The 22038-nt window shown below is 33.9% G+C and overlaps 1 protein-coding gene across 3 annotated transcripts in view; it reads left to right on the forward strand.

Annotated features, from left to right (window-relative positions):
• Positions 1–22038, forward strand: part of LOC123616141 (alpha-1,3-mannosyl-glycoprotein 4-beta-N-acetylglucosaminyltransferase C) — a 588644-nt gene that overhangs the window by 542937 nt on the left and 23669 nt on the right. For all 3 annotated transcript variants that reach the window (XM_074375319.1, XM_074375321.1, XM_074375320.1), the window contains one exon: positions 3700–3749. In XM_074375319.1, coding sequence (XP_074231420.1) covers positions 3700–3749 — 50 coding nt within the window. The remainder of the gene's footprint in view (positions 1–3699; positions 3750–22038) is intronic.

Consider the following 22038-nt stretch of genomic DNA (forward strand, 5'->3'; position numbering starts at 1 on the left):
TATATAAAACATGCTAGTTGACACTGATGAAATTTTTTAAAAATGCACATATTTTACCAAAAACTGGTTGAACACCTACTGCTTGCCAATGGTGTACAAGACTCCAGGGATACAATTGTGCATGAAAATAAACAGAGTCTGATTTATGTTCTAAGAGATCAGAACAATGTTAAATAATCACACTACTTAATATATAATTAAAAATTGAGATAAGAGCTCTGAAGAAAAGAAACAATTGTTTCATAGAGTTTTGAATTCTATATTCTCTAGCAAAGGACAATACGCATTTGAAACCAAGATTTCTTTTTCTGATCATGCACTAAATATATTTCTCCAGAAGGTATCTTTACAACCACATGTGAGAGTAAGACTCTACTTCCTGTAAGTCTAGATGCACCTGTGGTCTAGGTGACAACCAGTGTGTGTTTGACTGTGGAAGGAGGTTCTGGACCCTCTTTCTCTGTTTCATGTTTCTGTGGATGAATTCTGCCCAGGGAATGCTCAGCTCCAGTGTCATAGGTGAGTCTACTTAGATGGCATCTTAAGTTCAACAAAGGCAAGCCGTACTCAATCAAGGGGCAAAATATCCTACCTTTTCAGTTTTAAGTGTCTGAAGATCATTAATTTGCCTTTTAGTCATCTCATCTATAGTGAAGGCAGTTTTCAAGGTTGAGCTAATGATTTTCCAACGTTGTAGGCCCCAAGCTTCCTTCAGCAATGTTCCAGTTAAAAACAACGTCACCATAGCTACTCATCTCATTTAGAAGTCAGCTTAAACATGTGGGCATTAACATGTGCAGGCCAAAGTGTGTTATCACGGAACTAACACTATTCCTGGTCCCCCAAGGATCTTTCACTTTGCTTGGCTGACTCTGCAACTCCAGTGAAGTACAGTCAGACTCCAATAAAAGAACAGTTTGCCTCTTCTTTCCTTTGCTGCCGTTTGCATTTCACCACTCAGCTTACAGAGATGAAATCTATTACTCAGCAGGTAGTGCTTGCACAAATGAAAGATAAATTTTTCTTCCAGATAGGACAGATCAGTGAGAATCATAAAATATTAATGATGAAAGCTGTGGGAATTAGATAGCCCCCTGACCATAGGTTTCTCTTGACAGTGAAGCACAGGCAGTTTAACCTTTTTTTTTTTTTTGTAAGAGTCCCATCAAGAATGATATGAAGGGAAAATAATACATGATTTAAGAGTCAAATGAGCATAGATTTTTTGAGAAAGATAATATTTCTGTCTCATTTTCTCTCATGTTTTGTGTTCCTTATCTGCAGTAAATTTCACTGAGTGATGTAGTGGATTTGATTTGATTCTGGAAGCTGCTCATGTGCTCAGGAAGGAAACTGCTTGAGTATAACATAGAAAGTACACACTTCTTACTATATTTAACTTAATGCACAATATTATAATAGCTGGCATGTGATTGAAACAATTCATTTACCCAAAAAATTAGGGATCTTTTTAATGTGTATTCAAATATATGTCATTAAGGAAGGGCTCTGTATTCTTCAGAAAGTAATTGTTACAGATATTTTTCACTTGCTGAGATTTTATCTTGACAGTCCTTCCATAGTCATTAAAAATGTATAATTGTCTTTAGCTTTATATTTCTTTGTAGAATGCTTAGTCAATTACCATTATCCTAAGATTTTTTTCAACATTATGTTTTCATTTTTCACAGAAACAAAGTTTACACTTACAAAATTTAAAGATCATAGAAATTTTTGATTCATTCGTAATTCATTCATATTCATTCTCTTATTATGGCAAACTGAGTAATTATATATATATAAACATATTTATATATTATAAATTTAATTATCTATGTTAAACATTTGAATAAAGTTTAAATGTTGGAAATTTATTAAAAATAATAAAATAATTTTATTAAGCAACTATTTTTAAAATTCTTTAAACTTATGTTAACATAATTGTAGCATGATTCACAATGCTTTTAATCATGCTAAAGAACAGAAGTATATAAAACTAACCATTGCTCATAGTAATGCCTCAAAAAGTAGGTAATCACCAAAAAATGAAAGTAAATACAACTAAATCATGTCTACTAAAATTTAAAACATATTGAAAGTGCCATTTAACATGCTAAGTCTTAGTAATCAGAAAAATAAAGCATCCTTTTTCATTTGTACTCTTTATTTCTCTACCTAAATAGGAAAAATTCTTATAATAATAGTTCTGGTTTTATATCAAAATAATATTTATTGAAAGAAAGTATATGATAATACAGTCAGAGAAATTTATCTTTGCTTAATTACCCTTTACTTAATTAAAAATTTTGTTTCATGTATCTTTTCTCTGGTACACCCCTATGATGAATACATGCACAATGATAGTCCAGATACAATCCTTACAGAGCACTAGTGAGTTCCTAAGATCTTGTGCTTACAGTGTATGTTTAAGTCTCTAGTTGGTGATATGCATACAAGGATAAATCAGCAGATTCCATTTTGTTAATCAGCCTTTTAGAAACTTCATCAACACATTGCAAAAAAATCAGATCTTTTGTTAAAACATATCTTGAAATATGGTTAATTTCATGACACTAGTAAGTTAAAAGACTCAGAAGACATAGGTCCGTCACAGGACACCTGGTCTTCAAGCATGCTGTTTCTTTCATGGTTGCCTGATCATCTGATGATCACCTCCAGCATCTGGAACTCGTTTATTATTATGTTCCATTCGTAAGTTTGAAAACATAAACCAAATACCCTGCTGTAACCAATTCTAAAGCTTGCATAGAATTCAACTTATTATTACTACAGCCTTCTGTGTACCAAATTCTTTGGAATCTATAGCTAGGCCTTCTTAAGCCCTACCTCCTTTCTGTCCCACGCTGATGACTGTCGATGCTGCCCTCTCTGTGCTGAGATATAACCAATTAGCTGTAATGATAATAGCTCCATATTGACAAATGAATTTATTTGAAATGAGAATTCTAAAACGACTACTAACATTTTAAAATATCAGTCTTCAATTGCAACTATTCTTGCTATATGTGGAAGCCACAAAAGAAAAAAAAATAGAAGAAAAATACAGAAATCCCAGTGCAGGTGTTGTTGACCACAGAAGCTGACCATAGCACGTCTAAGTAGAGATGAAAAAAGCGAATAGAGATGTCAGGAAAGGCAGAGAAATCTGTGCCTCAAGAACATAGGAATTTTCACAACTAAACATTGTCTAAAAGAATAAATGTTTCTATAGCATCAAACTTCAGGAAATAACATTATTGGCTCCTAGAGGTACCTAAAGAACCCAGAAAGCACTAAATATTCAAAAATATAAATAGTACTTTTAAGTTCAGTGGAGAAAAGCAGTGCAACGTAACAAAATATTTATTATTTAAACTCTCTTTGCTTAAAGAATATGCACATGACTTTAAAGACATTATTAGAGATTTTTCTTCATGTATTTGTTGTGTTATAGGTACACAGTTTTCCTCTGAATACCCTTGTTAACATAGTCTGGCAGACATTCAATAGCAAACTCTGTTCCAGGAAATGAATTTATAATGTTATAGCAGGAACAATCTCTTGAATGTTGAAAACCTTTACATGAGTATATATTATATGCGTGGGAATAACAAATTTTCTAGAAATTTTTTAATTTTATTTTTATTAATAATAAAAACAGAGGATTGTATTAGTCATGTTGGACTTTCTTTTTTCCAGTGTATCAACATTTTCTGCACAGAACAGATTATGAAAACTTCTTTCTTAAGGTGAGTTTGGGTGTCATTCACAGTGTTTTGAGGGGCTATAATAATTTTTTTATATATCATCAAAGACATCCCATAAATCAGATTGTCTTAGGATAGTTGCATACACCCAGATTGAGAGTGTTTTCTCATTAGTTTTATATACATAAGTCCTATTTATTCAACAGTACTACTTTCACTGTAAACTCTAAAGGATATTTATTGGAAATTTCTGAGTTTGTCAAAGCATGTAACTTGATATTTTGATTAAAACTTGGAAATGTTATTGATGCTAGGAGAAGAAAGCAAGTCATAGAACAAAAATAACCTATTACAACTAATACAATTAAGATATCTCCCAGTGCAAATGAATACACACACACATATGAGAGTCATGTTAATGTCTTTAACTTCATCCTAAAATAAAGTATATTGACTGCTTTAATTACCATGAGCCATTTTTCTGTTAATACTGTGGGTATTTTTGCTCTATTATTCCAAGAGTTAGGAATTGTTGTTGTATTATAAATTAGTGTTATATTCGATTTACTCACATATTTCCCCCTTTTTTCCACCATGCTGTCTCATTAGATTGTCTACCTTATCTACCTGCTTGAAGTATATCCGTTAGACTTTCCTTTAATGAAGATTTCACTGTTTTTCTTTATCTGAAAGTATTTCTATTTTTATCTTGTTCCTGAAAATTAATTTCTCTGGACTGTGAGTCTACATTGCCAGGGATTTTTCTGATACCGTTAAAGATTTGATTCTATTGTTTTCTGGATTCCATTTATCAATGGGAAGTCCATTGTCTGTCTAGTTGCTATACCTGTGTAGGTAATTTGCTATTTCTCCTTGACTGCTTTTAAAATCTCCTCTTGATCCTTGGTGTTCTGAAGCTGGTTATGATATGTGTAGTTTTTATGTATCCCACTTTAGATTTGCTGGCCTTCCTGAATCTGAGGATAGATGTCTTCCAGCAGTTCTAGAACTCCTCAGTCATTATCTCCTTTAAGTGTGACTTCTTCCATGTTTCTCTATTTTTCATGTCTCCTAAATTTTTTTCAAATTATTTCATAGTTTCTTAATACTATGTTCTTGGAATCCATATCCAGTTCACTGATTTGATGTGTATTTGTAACTATTTTTTTTAGTATATAATAGATTTTATTGAAAAAATTCAACTAAAGCATAATAGGATTGTTAGTAACAGTACTGTATCACTACTTTATATCTCTTGATATTTTGTTTCTATACTAATAACTGGAACCACTGATTTGACATTCATTATAGTATATTCTGGTCCTTTCCCATCCTCCCCATATTTTTTTATTTATTTATTTATTTATTTATTTATTTATATTGAAGTACAGTCAGTTACAATGTGTATATTTGTGACTTATTTTAACCTTTTTATTCTTTTAATTTTTATAATTTAGGGGTTACAAAATTCCATTTGAGTCTTTTACAAATTTAATAGTCCCTTTTTCTTGCTCTTATTTTCAATTGAAACTGTTTTAATTTTGTGGTTCTGATTGCACTTCCATTTCCTGTTGTTTCACTTGTGAAATCTTATTTTCCCTTTGTGTTTTTGTTTTGACTATAATCTCATGCGTGTGGAATGTTACTGATGAAAATTCTTTAAGGCCAGACTTGGGAGATCCATTCTTAAAGTATTTGCTTCTACCAATCGCCCAGGGGGCACTATCAACCCAGGACCACTTTTAAACTAAATGCTTTGTTTTCAAACTAAATACTTTCAAATAGCATGAATGTAGATTTCAGATCTGTGATGAGGACCAATTTGTTAATATATTGCCTTTCAGACCCTTTTCCCCCATGAGGCTTATGTCTCATTTTGTAGGAGAGATCGTCTACTATATTTTTCACTCTGTCTTCATGAAGAAGTCAAAAGGGAAGCTCAGGCTTTCCAAAGATCTCTAGAAGTTCTCGTGTTGAAAGCTGGCTTTGGTGATACCTCTCAGGGTTTCTACTTTTACTTTGATCTTAGTATTTTCAGATTTCTTCCTTTCATGTGAGATCCAAGATTCTTAGAAAGTGCATATGCTTTATTTGTATACATAATTTTATTTAACCGTTTTCATCTTTTCATCAGGAAGTTTACTCTGGCTATATAGATCCAGTAGACTGATTTGAAGCAGAAGATCAAGTGTTGGGGGTCTATTAAAGATGCTAATTGTGAACTCTTTCTATTTCTCAGACAGTTTAGACAGTGATATTTTTCTCTTTTGACTCAACTTAATTAAATAGCTGACCTCTGCTAAAACTTTATTCCAAACTAATGTCCTGCCTCTGCAATTCTCCAGCCTTGTCCTTCCATGATTCTGTTATGCTTCTGTTACTTCTTTCTCTTCCCTGAAGCAGAGACTTTATCACATTAATCTTACTAAACTGTTAAGCCCTGTCAACAGTGAAAAGGGGGGTAGTCTGTGATTCTGCTTTTGAAGAAACCACCCCCCCAAAAAAAACCCAAAACATAATGTGGGTACCTCTTCTAATCTTTTAGACTCCCAAACACGCAATATTAATTTTATAGCCTTTAGAATTCTTGTAATTACCATTAATGCTTACTGTTTAAGTAAACGAGCAATTCATAAAATGTCCATGCAGGCTCTCTAATGAAGTTACCCATATGGTTGTTGGAAAAGAGGGTTAAAATTAGACAGGGCAAGTACTCAAGTTTTTTATTCTTTTTACTCATATGAAAGATATGTATATAAAACAGCAGTCGTTGGCATTTTCCAGTATAAACATTTCAAAAATTTCTGTTTACTCCCTTTGGAGGCTGCCACTCCCACACTGGTTTAAATCAGCCAGATTTATTTGTAGAAAATAGTATTATAATATCCATGTGCTATATTTTAATATAAAATCCAGTATTTTTTTTACTTTAAATATAACACATGTTATTCTTCTTTTTTTAAGATAATATGAAAATGACATTACAAAAACATTCAATTTATAACAAGCTGGGTTTTGAGGGAAGAAGAAGATTTTCATCCATAAATTCCAATCCATCGGTACTGAGTTCCTTTTCATAAGCTCTTTTATTTTTTAATTTTCATTTTTCAGCAGTGTCTAGTAGCAATTAAAATTCACAGTAACTTGTGTATTCTCAAATATTTGTAGTGTGTGTGGTTCACTTTTCCTTTCAGTGCATTGAAGGGTCAGGCTCTTTAATTACATTTTCTACTTCCTACATTTCCACTACTCTACCTATCTAAGGCTAAACCAAAAAGTTAATAACAAAATACTACGCAAAAGAGGCTATTTTATTCAAATACAGTCGAATTATCCAGCTTCATATATGTTGGTGAGCTATTGTGCATTATAGTATATGCAGTATTAGCCCACAGAAAAGTCTAACTCCTTATAATCCTTTCATTACAACAGATGCTTGATCCCATAGTACCTGTCTGCCACTTTTGATAAATATGGACTTCTCAGGAATTGAGCAGTTATTCTCTTTTTAAATTTCATTTCTTAATCTAACATTAGAGTAGTGAAGCATTTCCAGTTCAACATCCTTAGTTTTGACCTTCGTAGAATAAAACTTATGAGCAACTTAATCTCCCCAAGTGCATCGTTATCACAATTCCAATGGAATTCTTCAACCTTCAGCCTCGAGCTAAATTTGGCAAAACCTTGAATGGATGCTCTCTTAGTTAAAATTCTCAGCTTCTATATTTCTATGTTCCATGGAAATAATTGCTTTGTGTAAAATCAGCAAGTAAATATTTGCCTACAGATTAGTTAAATAAGTATTGATCTATGTTTTAGAAAGTGAATAAGCCCAATTTTTCAAATATAAAATAATAAGGCTGAGAATAACAATATTATTCAAGAAATGAAAGTACATATATCCACAGTCTGTGGATCTTAAGGCTTTAGAATTGCATAGTATGCTAGAGGATATATGTCCTGAGGGACAAAGCATAGTGATTTTTTAACTTGAAAAAGTCTGAGAACTGCTACATTTTATTAATTTCTTCATCGTCATGAGAATAGCAGTTCTCAGACTTTTTGTTCTCAGAATACTTTACTTCCCTAAAAATTATTTTGGACTCAAAAAAGGTTTGTTTATATGCACTTTATATTAATATTTACTGTGTTAGACACAAAAATATACATTTTAAGATAGTCATTTCCTTTAACATTAATAATAAACTATTACTTATAAATAACATATTTTCATGAAAAATAACTGCATTTTCTAAACAAAGCAAAGTTTAGTGAGAAGAATAATCCTGTTTTTCATTTTTGCTAGTCTCTTCAGTGTAGAGGGGGTCTCATTTCTGCTACTGTATTCACGCTGTTTTGCCTTCAAACATTATGAAGCCTTTGGAAAACTGTATACTCTGTATACACTCTGTATACTCTTGACAGAATAAGAATTTAAAAAACAAATAAAGTCTTAATATAATTATCAAAGTAGTTTTGATCTTTTAGTTCCTCATAAAAAGGTGGTAGAGATCCCAGGTGACCCTAAAAAACAATGAGAACTGCTACCTTGAAACGATATATTGTCCTTCTGAGTCTACAGCTCACAAGGACGATTCTGCCAATCCAGGCTGGGCTTGACTGAGCCCTCTTGGCTTACTCAGGTGTTTGTGGTCAACTACTGGATTGTCTGGAAGGTGGCTGCTCCAGGATGGCCTTGGCTGAGGCCTCTGTACCTCTAGCAAGCTAGCCTGGCCTGTTCCCATGACAGTGAGGGGTCCAGGAGAGGGAGCTGAAGCGTGAAACGCCTCTTGAGTTCTACGCTTGGATTGTACACTGTTAAAGCTACAGCAGTTCTTTTGGCCAAAATGTATTTAAAAAGTCAACCTCCAGTTCATGGGTGGAAAACAGGCTCTGCCTCTTGATGAGAGAAGTTACAAAGTCTTATTGAAAAGGGGGTCCATACAAGGAAGAACTGGGGGCGTTTTGTCAATTAACCATGGCATCCTAGATCTGCGCCCCCCCCAAAAAAAATAAAAGTAATCCTTTGCCTCATTTCAGTGAATTTAACTCTGTAGTAGGTACAGTAGGAATCTGTAAGGACATATTTAGAAGCTATCTTTTAAATTTATTAGTTTGGGCCCTACACTGTAAATGCTCAGGTGTAACCAGGGCCTTGGATATAACCAGGTCCTGAGAGATGGGCTCACACTAAATAAAATAATAAATGTAAATATGAGTACATAAGCAATATGAAATGGATGACAACTTTGCTAATTTCTCAATTTATGATAAGAAAAATAAATATTATTTGAGCTGGAAATATATGTATGGGGATAATCAGCAGAATCTCTTACTGTAGTTAAGTAATACTATATAATACCACGCATATGCCATCAAAAATTCACTTTCACGGGGACCAGAAATAACCAAAATACATAATTTGAGCACATTTCCCCCTTATAAGCAGACAAATACAAAAATCAGATGTTGATTATCTAAACACCTACCACGAGGTCAGATGCGTAAGGGTCTAATGAAGTCAAGCTAAGAGTACATCTGGTAACGGGATTTGTTTCTTCTCTAACAGAAGGGAAAATGCATGAAGTGTGTATATTGCATCTCTGTCCACCTCGAGGATAACCATACCGTTAGAACAACAATACCAAAACCTTTTACAGCTTGGGTTCCCTTTCCTCTGGGTCAGATGTTGCATATTCGACGGTCTAGAATCATATAGATACAATAAGTGAGTGATGCAATTCAGTAGGAAAATACTGAGAAATTGGGGGATGGGGAAATTGTACGAAACTGAAGAGAGCCTTCCCTGTCTAAATGGAATGAGCTAATACTTAGGTCCAGCCAGTTGTTGCAATGTGGGAATGAAAGCCCCTCTTTACTATGTACTCTAATTTAAAAAGAAAATGAGATATTTATCTAAAATTTTCCTTTTTTTCACATATTGCATGGACCAAGCCAATCTTGTTAGAAATTAGATTCTCCCTCAGGTGGCTATTTTGTGACACCTACGTCGTTGAACATTGCAGATGCGCTCATGAAGTTCCCGTTTTTTAGGCTTTGTTTCCACTGATGTATTGCTCTGTTATTGATGCTCATGCATATTGATGTTGATGTATGAAGAGTGATATCATACATATGGATAATCCAGTCCTGCTCTTTAAAAATGTATGCAATCTGTTGTTCTCATGCATTAAAATGTAAGAGCATGTAAACAAATCTAACTCAAATAAATAAAACTGTAAAAGGTCAGCAAAAACCAGAGAGAGTGGGAGAGGAGCACAAATAATTGATATAAATTTGTAGTGGGCAGTTTCACCCACCATTTCGCTTGGTACACACCCTGCTGTGACCCTGAGAAGGAAACGGGAGATGTAAATCTGTTACTCCCACAGTTATTATTAGTTCCCATGTGTGAACATCTACTCACCAAATGGAATGTGAGTCTAGTGCTTAAGATGCATGTATTTCACACATGATGCCTAGGTCCAAATAGGGCTTACATTCGATTCTTAATAGAAAAAGCACAGTCGTTCATAACACAGGGAGAAAAACTGACTGTGCATGGTGAATCCAGTTTTAGTCAGAATATCAATCTTAAACATGGCATGAACGTTCTACTTCTCCCTTTTTTGATGGATATATGTTTTGTGCTTTAGTTGGGGACTTCAAATTTAATGGCTACATGAGACACTGACTTTAGACTCTAAAGGCAACTTGGAATATTTTTCACATCTATTAATTGAAAGTCAGGAAACTGCCTATCCTAAGTTCTATCAATATGTCATATCAGTCACTCGGACTCTGTCGCATTGATTTTTTTTTTCTTTTGCATAAATTTGTGGCTGGACTAATGATCTTCACATTTCTTTGTAGCTTGAATATTCTATGATTGACGTTTAGTTCATTGTTGAAATTAATATAAAATAAAGTATGCTTTGAACCACTGAGAAAATGATAAACATGTTCCTCAAGATTACCACATAACTCGTATTTTATTAGAAAGCAATGCATAAATGTATATCATATCTAATCAATCTTTAGTCTTGCCTCTTCAACTTTTTTTTTTAAAAAATGCAACCTAATGCTTTGTGCATAATAGATTTCTCAACAAATATTTGTTCGTCATTGATACTGGTGAACTTTTCCATGTAGTGTGCACCGTGCACAGGTAGTCATGTTCACTGGTACTAAGACACATTACAAGCCTCATCTCATAAATGCGTAGTGAAGTGAACACAGTCTCTAGCGCAGACTACCATGTTTTCTATTCTACAATCATACTGGTTGCAACTTGAGTATCAGTCTGTAGACGCAATGTCTTGGCCTGTTCAGGCTGCTATGGCAAAATACTACAGCCTGGATAGATTATCCACAAGAGACGTTTATTTCTTACGCTTCTGGAAGGCGGAAGCCCAAGACCAGAGTACCAGCGTGAGTGCTTAAGGGTCCGTTGTAGAGCTGCAAACTTCTGACCGTGTCCTCACACGGCAAAAGGCACAAGCTGGATCTCAGGGGCCCCACTTATCAGGGCTCTGATCCCATTCACGAGGCGTCCACTCTCACGACCCAGTCACCTCCCAAAGTCCCCACCTCCTCATCAGTCACCTCGGGTGCTAGATTTTCAACAGATGAATTTGGGGAGGGGCACAAACATCAGGCCATAGAACACAAATTTTACACAAATTATTTGCAAGCAGTTTTGATTTTCACCAGTTAACATGAGATTTCAAAATGTGCAAACCAAAGTATGACTTTTTATTCTGTGTGAATGCAGGCAAATTATTTAATCTCTGCGTCTCCGTTGCCTATTCTGTAGAATGGTGCATGACTTACATCTGTTACCATCTCTTTCCTTTCCTCCTTTACAAGTCATTGTCATGAAAGATGATACTTCCAAACCAGGAAAAAAATAAACTCGGATTTTCAAAGTGATCTTTTTAATAGAATTATAGGCACAACAAATGTTTGTCTTAGTCAATTGCTACTTGTAATTGAGAAATTTGGTTATTATCATTTAAATGGTTGTTTCTAATCTGTCCATCCAAATACAGTTATGTGCAATTAAAATTAACCCCTAGACACATTCCATTCTCAAAGCATAAAGCTTTCACAGTTCTTTTTAATGTTAATGAGACTTGCACACATTCATCAATGAATAAAAGGAAAACTCTGAGCCAGAATCTAATTGCAATATAGCTGTCCTGTAAAGTTCCTTATTAGGCATGAATAAAACACCACCACTAATATCATGGGTAATAGTTTTAAATTAGGTAAGTGGCTCCCTCCTCTCTGAAGGAAATGAATCCAAAGAGAACAATAAATTTATTACTAATCTTCAAAAAATATTTCATCAAGTTCCCCCCTCCCCTTGTCTTTTGGGCCCAGCCTCCTGACACTGCAAAGCAGGAAATGGTGCCTGCCACACGAAGTGGAAGGGAAATTTTGAATTGTCACGCTGGTGGAAGACTCTACTGGTTTTTACCAGGCTGGACCTCTGCCCAAGTATATATTTAAGTAGGCTATTTGCAAAGCATATGGATCAGCAGCGTTTGCATTGTAGCTTTTCTCATATATGATAGCAGACCCCAGTCCCACCGTCCAGTCGGCCGTGCACTGCCTTCCTTTCCCATGACTTACCCAACTTTTCAGGTCTACCTTTTATGACCTGACGTTGACATTTACATTTGCCTTAAACTATGACAAGGCCTCAGAGGGCTGGAGACCTTTTCTAACCTGAGTCATTCTATTTAATTCATTGCTCGACTCTAATGCTGAACAAATAAAACTGTGTGGGACTATTGATGTAAAAAGGTGTAGAAAGCTTATGTAAGCACAGAATCAGTCAACTCTTTATTACTAGCAGTAAAGAATAATAAAACAACCCACACAAATTACATTTGGCTTAAGATAGTGTAGTATACTTTGATCACATATCATTATATCTTGGCTTCATCAATAAATCCAACATTTATTTACAATCTGCTTGATGACTGGCAGGTGGTTAGATTTGGGAATTTAAACAGATATAATTTCAACAAGTGTTGAAATAGAAATGTGAACTAAATGGGAGCAATTTATTCAGCTGATGATGTCAGGATTGATCGGATAGACTTTTTTTTTTCTTTTGAGTGTGTCCCAAATTCTAGTTGCTTTGTTGTCTCATGCAATTAAAGAAATAACCCTTGAATAACCTGATTAGGTGTTAATGTGCCAACTTTAAAATGAAAAACCTGAGGATTAAGATCTTGCCTAAAGTCATATGGCCAGTAAGTGGAAAATTTAGGATGCAAATTCAGAAGTATCTGGCATCCACATTATCTCTATGAAGCAGATGCAGGATGAGATTTGGAGTTGAGTTTTTTTTTTTTAACATTTTTTATTGATTTATAATCATTTTACAATGTTGTGTCAAATTCCAGTGTTCAGCACAATTTTTCAGTTATTCATGGACATATACACACTCATTGTCACATTTTTTTCTCTGTGAGTTATCATAACATTTTGTGTATATTTCCCTGTGCTATACAGTGTAGTCTATTCTACAATTTTGAAATCCCAGTCTATCCCTTCCCACCCTCCACCCCCCTGGTAACCACAAGTCTGTATTCTCTCTCTGTGAGTCTATTTCTGTCCTTTATTTACGCTTTGTTTTTGTTTGTTTGTTTTTGTTTTTGTTTTTTAGATTCCACATATGAGCGATCTCATATGGTATTTTTCTTTCTCTTTCTGGCTTACTTCACTTAGAATGACATTCTCCAGGAGCATCCATGTTGCTGCAAATGGCATTATGTTGTCGGAGTTGAGTTTTAAGGATGAATTAAAATTAACTAAGCAGGCAAAGACAAAGTAATTCAAGGCACAGAAAAGCAATAGAAACAAGCACACACATGATAAGATGAATGGCATAATTTAAGAAAGTGAGTAGACCTTCACAGTTGTAATATTAATTGTTAGAAAAGACTCCCTGAAAAATAGACTAGAAATGTAGGCTGAAGTCAAGTTGCAATGCATTTAACATGGAATGACAAGGAGTTATAAGTCATTAAAAGGTTTTAAATAAGTAAGTAGAATTGTAATAAATGTTTAGAGAGAGAATGCTAATAACAATATGGTTGATGAACTGTAGAAATGAGTAGTTTTCAGTGGGTCTTTTTGATTCCTGGACTCAGTTCTAAAGTTTGTGTGTATATGTGTGTGGAGTTGCTTCCTACACAATATGAAGCAATGCTCAGGCACCAGAAGGATGTCCAAGAATTCAGCTCAATTCTGACACCATCTACTGGGAGAGAGCATCAGATTCCACAGGTGAAGGGTCCAGTCCTACAAGACGGCCCCCACTTCCCCCAACACCGCTTCAGCTGCCAATCACAAGCCTAGGTTGTCACCTATGCGTCTAACTGACTGGCTATAACTCAGAGGTTCCCAAGACCCCTCCTCAGGATTGATTAATTTGCTAGAGTGGCTCACAGAACTCCGAAAAACATTCTACTTACTAGATCGCCAGTTTGTTAAAAAGGGATAAAACTTGGGAACAGCTAGGTGGAAGAGATGCACAGGACAAGGTTCGGGGAAAGAATGCGGAGCTTCTGCATCCTCTCCGGGTGTGCCACACTCCCAGCACCTACACACGTTCACCAGCCTGGAAGTTCTCTGAATGCCATCCTTTTGGTTTATTATGGAGGCTTGTGTTTGGTACACCAGTGTGAATGATCTAAGTTATGATAAAAGTTCACAATAATTACATGTAGAGGAAAAATATAGGTAAATGAGGATGCCTAATGAGAGATCTTAGGTCACTTTTAAGCTATAATACAGATTTTTTTTTTCCCTCTTATTTCCTCCACCACAGCTTTTGTTTTAATGCAGTCATCTTACTCCCAACCTCCAGCATCTTCTGGCAGGATCAAACTCCCACCCACAATTTTGCATACACCATAATAAACAGAATAGCGAAATAGTGTTACAGTTAGAAATGTTCTCCTTGAAGCTCCAGTAAGGGTTTCTAAAATTTTAATTAGAGATGTTTCTCAAATGGTGAATTCATTAATTAATAATCCATAAAAAATGTGAGGTAACATTTCTGAAGAAAATATTTTCCAAAATAAAGTACATGTAAAGACATTTTCCTTGCCTTCAAGAAACCCACAGTTTATTAGAAAAAAATAGCACATATAAAGAAATATTTGCAATGAAGTGTTAAAAGTGATGTGATGCGTAAGTTACACCAGTTGCACTGGGTATCCAAAGAAAGTACTAATGACTTCTATCTAGAGGAGGGAAAAACCAGGCAATGTTTCATAGGAGGAGCATCATTTAAGCCGCTGAGGTGGGGAATGTGGAGTATTTGAGCAGACATATCACATGGGATGCTGTCAACCACTAGGACCAGAGAAGGTGGAAGGAGCTTTTAATGACTTTGGAAAGAATTTGAACTCTGTGCCATCAGCAAATGGAACTATGCTTGGGAGTGACAGGGTCAAATTTGTTCTAAGAAAGAGTATAAAAAGGGAAGCATGGCAGAGGGGTATGAAAGATGCAATACATTCTTTAAGGATAGCAGTTGATAGGACAGTTTTAATAGTGTATGTTTTATGCTGTGTGAACTAGATACACTTACTTTCGAAGGCTGAAAAATTTGAATACCTTAGGTCAGTGGAGAATATATACAATCAAATATTATATTGATGATAAGCTGTTACTATATAATATTTTATATTGATGAGTTATTGCACATATATAATATTTTTCTAGGAAAAAATAAATAAGTGCATTAAAGTCTAAACTATTATTTTAAAGATAAGCTTAGCAAAGTGAAGTAAAATTTAGAATTAGTTAAACCTCTGGAAAATTATAGTAAAAGCTATAGTGATGGCCATCGGGCATTAAAAGATTCTGAACTGTTTTATGAATCATGAAATATTAAGTTATGTTTAACATACTTTCAGTGTTACATGTATTCACATAAATTCCACATTTCTGACTAATAGCTAAAATGGACAATTTTCCATTAGCCAGAATATTTTAATATGGTATCATAATTCTTTTTTTTTAATTTAGAAACTGTTTTCCAGTTTGATTTAGATGTAGTTGACATACCTCACTAGATAAGTATAAGGTGCACCACAAAATGGTTTGACTTACATACTCTGTGAAATGATTACAGCTGTAAGTTTAGTTAGTTTCCATCATCTTATAAAAACATGGTAAGAAGAGAAAGCAAATAAGAAATTTTTTTCATTGTGATAGAACTTTAGGATTTACTCTTCAACAGCTTTGCTACATGGGACATAGTGTTAACTGTAATCATCATGCTGTACGTTACATCACTGGTACTTACTTATCTTGCAAGTGAAAATTCGTACCTTTTAACTGCCTTTCTTCTAGTCTCCTCCCTAGTCTGGTAACCACAAATCTGACCCCTTTTTCTATGACTTTGTGCTTTTTTTGTCTTTTGTTTGTTTGTCTGTGTTTTTAAATACAGTATTTGTCTTTCTCTGTTTGATTTATTTTCCTTAGCATAATGCCCTCAATATCTATCCATGTTGTTGCAAATGGCAGGAGTTTCTCATGTTTTATGATTGAGTACAGTTCCCTTGTATGTATGCCACAACCTCTTTATCCATTCATCTGTCATTGGACACCAAGGTTGTTTCCAGTGGACCAAAATTCTTAACTAGATAGGAAACAGTTAAAATGTGTAATCTGTAACAACCTATATTCTCAATCAATGTTTTTCATCATATGAATTTCATGGAAAACCACCTACATTTTTAAAATTCTGGATAAGAAATACAGTACATTACACTATAAGATTTGACTTAAGTAGTTAATTAAATCTCACATATTAGAGTAGCCAATGAGGCACAACTGAAAAATTCGTGATTTTCAAAATAAAAAATGTAATAAAAAGAAAATCTTTGAAAAATACAAACTACTAATTATCTTTAGTGCTTCTTGCTAGGATATTTCAACTTAGTCACTGGCTATTGTTTCTGAAGATACAAGGAAGAGAGAAAAAGTCTTCTTTTAATGCTTAGCAATCAGAGGGACCAGTACTCAGAAAATACCCATGAATATGCTTCTGAGGGGTCTCCATGCAGCCCCTCTCACCTTCTGTTATGATGCTGTATGGTCAGTTTGCTTGTGAGGTGGAGTGTCAAAATTAAAAGTCCTCTATTTCCTAAAGGTTTATTAACAATGTTTCACTATTTCTTAATGCTGTTGCTATTTTTCTTTTAAGAATGTGGACATATTTTTTTTTTTTGTAATATACCGAGAGCTGGCTAATAATGGCTTTAGAAACCAAATCGAAGGTATATTGAAGCATGTACATTTTCTGGTGTGATCAATGTCTACTTAGCAAATGGTACCACACACAAATGCATTGTTGTTGCTACCTTAATTTAAAAGGACCTCTTTCAATAATGTCTCTGGCTCTGGAGGAATTATAATCACACAGACTGCATAAGCTAAGAAAGCTTATTTAACTAAGCTGTCAACAGCAATCTCTCAGATCTGCTTAAATTTATTGGGAGGCAGGGAGATCTCTTTAAAATGCTGACAATAAAACATAGAACTAGTTCTAAGCGTGTTACATTTAATACACAGGAATATATTACAAGGTTAAAGGGATTTGGCAGTATCTATCATAACTGAACCTACTCTTTGATCCAGAAATTTCTCTTGTCAGATTATACTCCAAAATAATGCACAAAGATATATTACAAGAATTTCTACTGTAACATCTTCTGTAATAGAGAATATTTGGAAACAACTAACATATATATTTATAAGGAGAGGGTCAAATAATTAAGTGTTCCAACTAGACTATTCAGCTATTTAAAAGAGTAAAGTACCCTATTTGTACTGACATGGAAAAACTTCCAACATTTAGTAAGATACAAAAAGACATAAATCAATACACACAGTGTGATTGATTCAATGCATGCCTGTTATTTAGAGAAAAGATGTGTGTGTGTGTAGAAAAGACCCCGGAAATTAAATTATGGTTATCTCTATGAGGTACTCAGGGGCATGGTGGAGGGGGATATATATTCACTGCTTCTATTTGTATGTATTCTTGCATTACTTGTGTAATTTAAAAATGCAAGTAACAGAGGTCTGGGGAGAGGGTGTAGCTCAGTGTGCAGAATGTGTGCTTAGCACTTAGCATGCACGAGGTCCTGGGTTCAATCTCCAGTACCTCCGTTAAGATAAATAAATAAACCTTCTAGCCCTACTCCTTATGAATGGGACTTGGACACTTTCTTTGTTTATTACAGCATTTGTTTTTATTTTTATATTAGCAAAAACATGAGCTTTCAGGACTGGTGACATAACATACCACCACATCTGTAGAACTGTATAGTTGGTAGTATTATAATCTGTATTCCTCCTAACTAATCATTAACATTCACTACCATGGACCAGTTAGCAGGTGAAATATATATATGGATATATATTTTTTCATGTAAGTATATACTATTCTTTCATACAAGAGGCTAAGCATTAGAATTGAGTTGATAGTAAATTACTTTCACTATATGAGGAGAGACAAGATAATATAATGTTTAAGAGCATAGTATATAAAGTCACATAGGCCTTTGGTCTGAATTTCAACAATTATATGACCCTGCACAAGTTAATTAAATGTTCCCTAAAGCCTTATTTTTTTTATTAAAAAATGGATATAATAGTATCCATTTATTGGAGTTTTAGAAGGATTCAAATAGATAATTCATGTAGAAAGTCCTGTAACACAGTGGCTAACACATAAGTTCCCATAAAATTTAGAAATTTTTTAGTGCTTTTTCATAGTTTATGTTAATAGCCTGTTTTCCTCAATATATTATATAATTCCTGAAACAACATATGGAAATATTATTGGCATGAATTTTTCAATAATGAATATATTTGCAAAACTGTTTAATTCTTTAAAAATAATAATATCTTTAGCTATTGAATAAAGAAATAAAATTATTTTAGTACAAGAGAGCAAGCAGTTAGTCTTAGAGAAATATACTTTATGTAATTATTTCATTTTATTTGATTATCTGCACGGTGCCATGAATTGGTGATCTTTAGGGTACGCACAGGAAATAATGCAAAACAGATGACAAGATTGAACACAAGAAAATTGGTTTTCACTGTTGAAATTATTAATTTATTTCTAAAATGTATTTTTCATTACCAATTTCCATTATGCACTCAGGCCATAGCTTCCTAATCAATTCAATAATTCATACCATGGAAGAATGAAAAAGAGGAGAGACTGAAAGGTTGGTATAAAAATTATGTTTAAAGAACTGATAATGAATCTAGGTTAATGTATCTAGTTTTAAATTCATTTATTTATTTTTAAAAACCACTTGACAAACCACTTTAGGAGATCAGTAACTAAGAGGAAAAGCTAGTCTTGATTCTGTTTCCACAGAAGGATAAACCAAATGAACCAAGATTATCATACAGCTGTTAATATCATTAGGCTTAATTTAACCTGAAGAGTATGGGAATTGAAAAAAATGAAACTGACATATTAGACATTTTTAAGATTCCTGATTATGAGATGAATAAAAGGAATTGAGACTTTAAAATACATGTTTTAATAGTAATTATACCATGGCTGTCGGCCACAGATGCCTACAGGCTTCTCATCTGAGCATTTAACTGTAGAAAATGACTGTTTTAATTTCACCAAGAGCAAGTTGTAGGATGGTTAATGATGTTTGTCTTATGTCTAAATTAGCACCTCTAGTCAACTTGAAATTATTTACCAATGAAGCTCTATAATACAGACATTTATCGCCTAAGTTGTCCATTTAGATACTGGAGCACAGTGAGTACAGTTATAAGAGTCTTTATAAAAGTGAAAATTATATCATCCATAAAATTCATATATGAGCAATAATATTACAAAACATGAAAAGAAAAAGAAGAATTGAAACACTCCTAGGCTCAGAACGCAAAGGACTTTTACCTTCAGAACTAATCCCTTCTAGTATTTTTGCTTCACACTTTTTGCATAACTTTTAAAATGTATGTAGAATTTTAGGTTTTCTCACATATATTATTTTAAATATATTGTATGCCTACTTAAAAAACTAGGAAATACAGAAGCATATTAGAGAAGAAAGTAACAACCACCCATATGTGTATTAAGTGCAGACAACAAATGTTAATATGTCATTGTAGTTCTTTAATCTTTCTCTATGCACTTTAACATAGATAAAATTTTATGTGTATTTAAGAATAGTAAAGACATAAGAGTAAGTATTCTTATGAAGAATAAATACAGATCTTAGATACAAGATAATATTATGTAAGATAATAGGCGGTTTATTGACTCATGATAGTGGACATTTTCATTCAGGAAAAGTTTTAAAGATACAGAAAAAAAATTCTTTCCTCAAGTTTCTTGACATAGGAGTGAGTTTTAAGTTACTCAGCTCAACTCTATCTTTCTGATGGGAATAAACAAGAACCAAAATTTGTTGGCAATTATCCTTGTAAACGCCAAGCTTTGTAAATGTTACAGCCATTGTAAGCAAGTCCATGAACGGAAGAAATCCTGTTACTGCTTCAGGTAACTATAAACAACAGGCAATGTATTCTATTTGAACATTGGATACAGTTTTATTAACATATTTCTTGAGTATAGAAAATTCAAAGGTACAAAAGAGGAACTGAGCTTTGCAATACTTAGTACAAAGTCCAACTTCACTGCTCAGATTCAAAATCAACATGAGAATACCTAAGTCCAATTGGTTTCCTGAATTTGGAATCAAAACTAAGTCAAAGAACTGCACATCTCTCCATTCTTGGTTCTTAATTCATCTCTAAAATGACTTAGCAGGTATCTTTAAGTATCTTTTAAAAGAAAAATAGTTGTGTTTTATTTTCCAAAACCTTATTTTACCCCTGGAAAATAAGGATAACTTTTTTGATCTGCAGTTATGGGGCAATAACATTTTCCTTCAAAAGTTCCAAGATATTTTCTCATTATCTTCCTTTTAAGTAAAATTATTATGGAATAGAAGTCTGAAACCAGTCTACTCACTTTATTTATCAAGATACTTGTAGGGTATTAATTTGTACTTTTCCTGCTTAGATGATAGTAGGATTTTGAGAAAAAAGAAAAAGAAAACAACTTCAGAATAGAGAAATGTTACACTCTCCATGCTGCTTTCTGCTGTACCCTTTTTCTGGAAACTTCCCCACCCTTATCCCACTCCCTGTCTGCTGTCACCTCCTTTATGGGATATTTCCTGAAGACATCTCCTCCCAAGGAGAGAGGACAACTCCCTTCTTTCTCTGGTCTCTATTTCTACTATAATCTGTGCACATTTCCAAAGTCAGACTTGTAACATTTCATGGATCTAATTTTGGCACATCTACCTTCCACTTACCTTGACCAAATGGCAGTTGTAAAAACATGCGCGTATTAATCTTTTCTTCCTAGTACAATGTCATGTGCAGAATAAAGCTTCAATAAATGCTGAAAGGATTTTGCTAAAAGGCAACATTTAACATCTAAGGCAGCACAGACTAAACAATCACTTAATGATGTTTCTAAAAATTCTTGATAACAACTACCAGGAAAGTGTTTCAGACCACATCATGTGTTTTTATTGTACCTCCTCTGTAAGGTTTTTTTTGGTTTGTTTGTTTGTGTTTCTCTTCTACTTCAGCAGGATGTGAAACTGTGGTCATTGTGTCTAGCACAGACACCTGGTACTTAGTGTGAACTCTGTGCTTGAAAGAAAAGATGGATACATTGATAATGAACTATCTACAATAGACCTATTCCTTCTGGTTTTAGAATTTAATAACAAGCTTAATAAAAACAATTCTTATTTAAAGGGAAAAACAATTAGTATTCTAACAGTATACCATTGAAATACCAACATACATGTATGCATACATCATACATACCTACTCAAATCGGTGTTTGGTGATACTGAGTTCAACTTAAAGTTTATGTGTTCTATTACTATACAAAAATGTGTGGCAGTTTTACTGAGATAATATATTATAGTCTTTTGTACTATACCAATAATTATGCATAAATGTTTGCACAATCCCTTAGGGGAAAATAATCATCTTATGTATTATCTCTTCCTATTAGTAATAGAAATAGGGATCTTCAGTATTATTGCTTTAACCAAATTTTAACTTGATTGGGAAGCACCTAATTTTTATATCTCTCTGATAAACTCATTGAGTAGACTAGAATGCATAAAAAGATAGAGATTTAGAAAGAAGACCCATTATTTATTATACCTATATAGCATAATTGCTCAGTGTTGTTCCATGGGCACATTGCTTTAACTAT

Source organism: Camelus bactrianus, chromosome 12 (genome assembly GCF_048773025.1).
Source record: "Camelus bactrianus isolate YW-2024 breed Bactrian camel chromosome 12, ASM4877302v1, whole genome shotgun sequence".
In the NCBI taxonomy this organism is placed as follows: Eukaryota; Metazoa; Chordata; class Mammalia; order Artiodactyla; family Camelidae; genus Camelus; species Camelus bactrianus.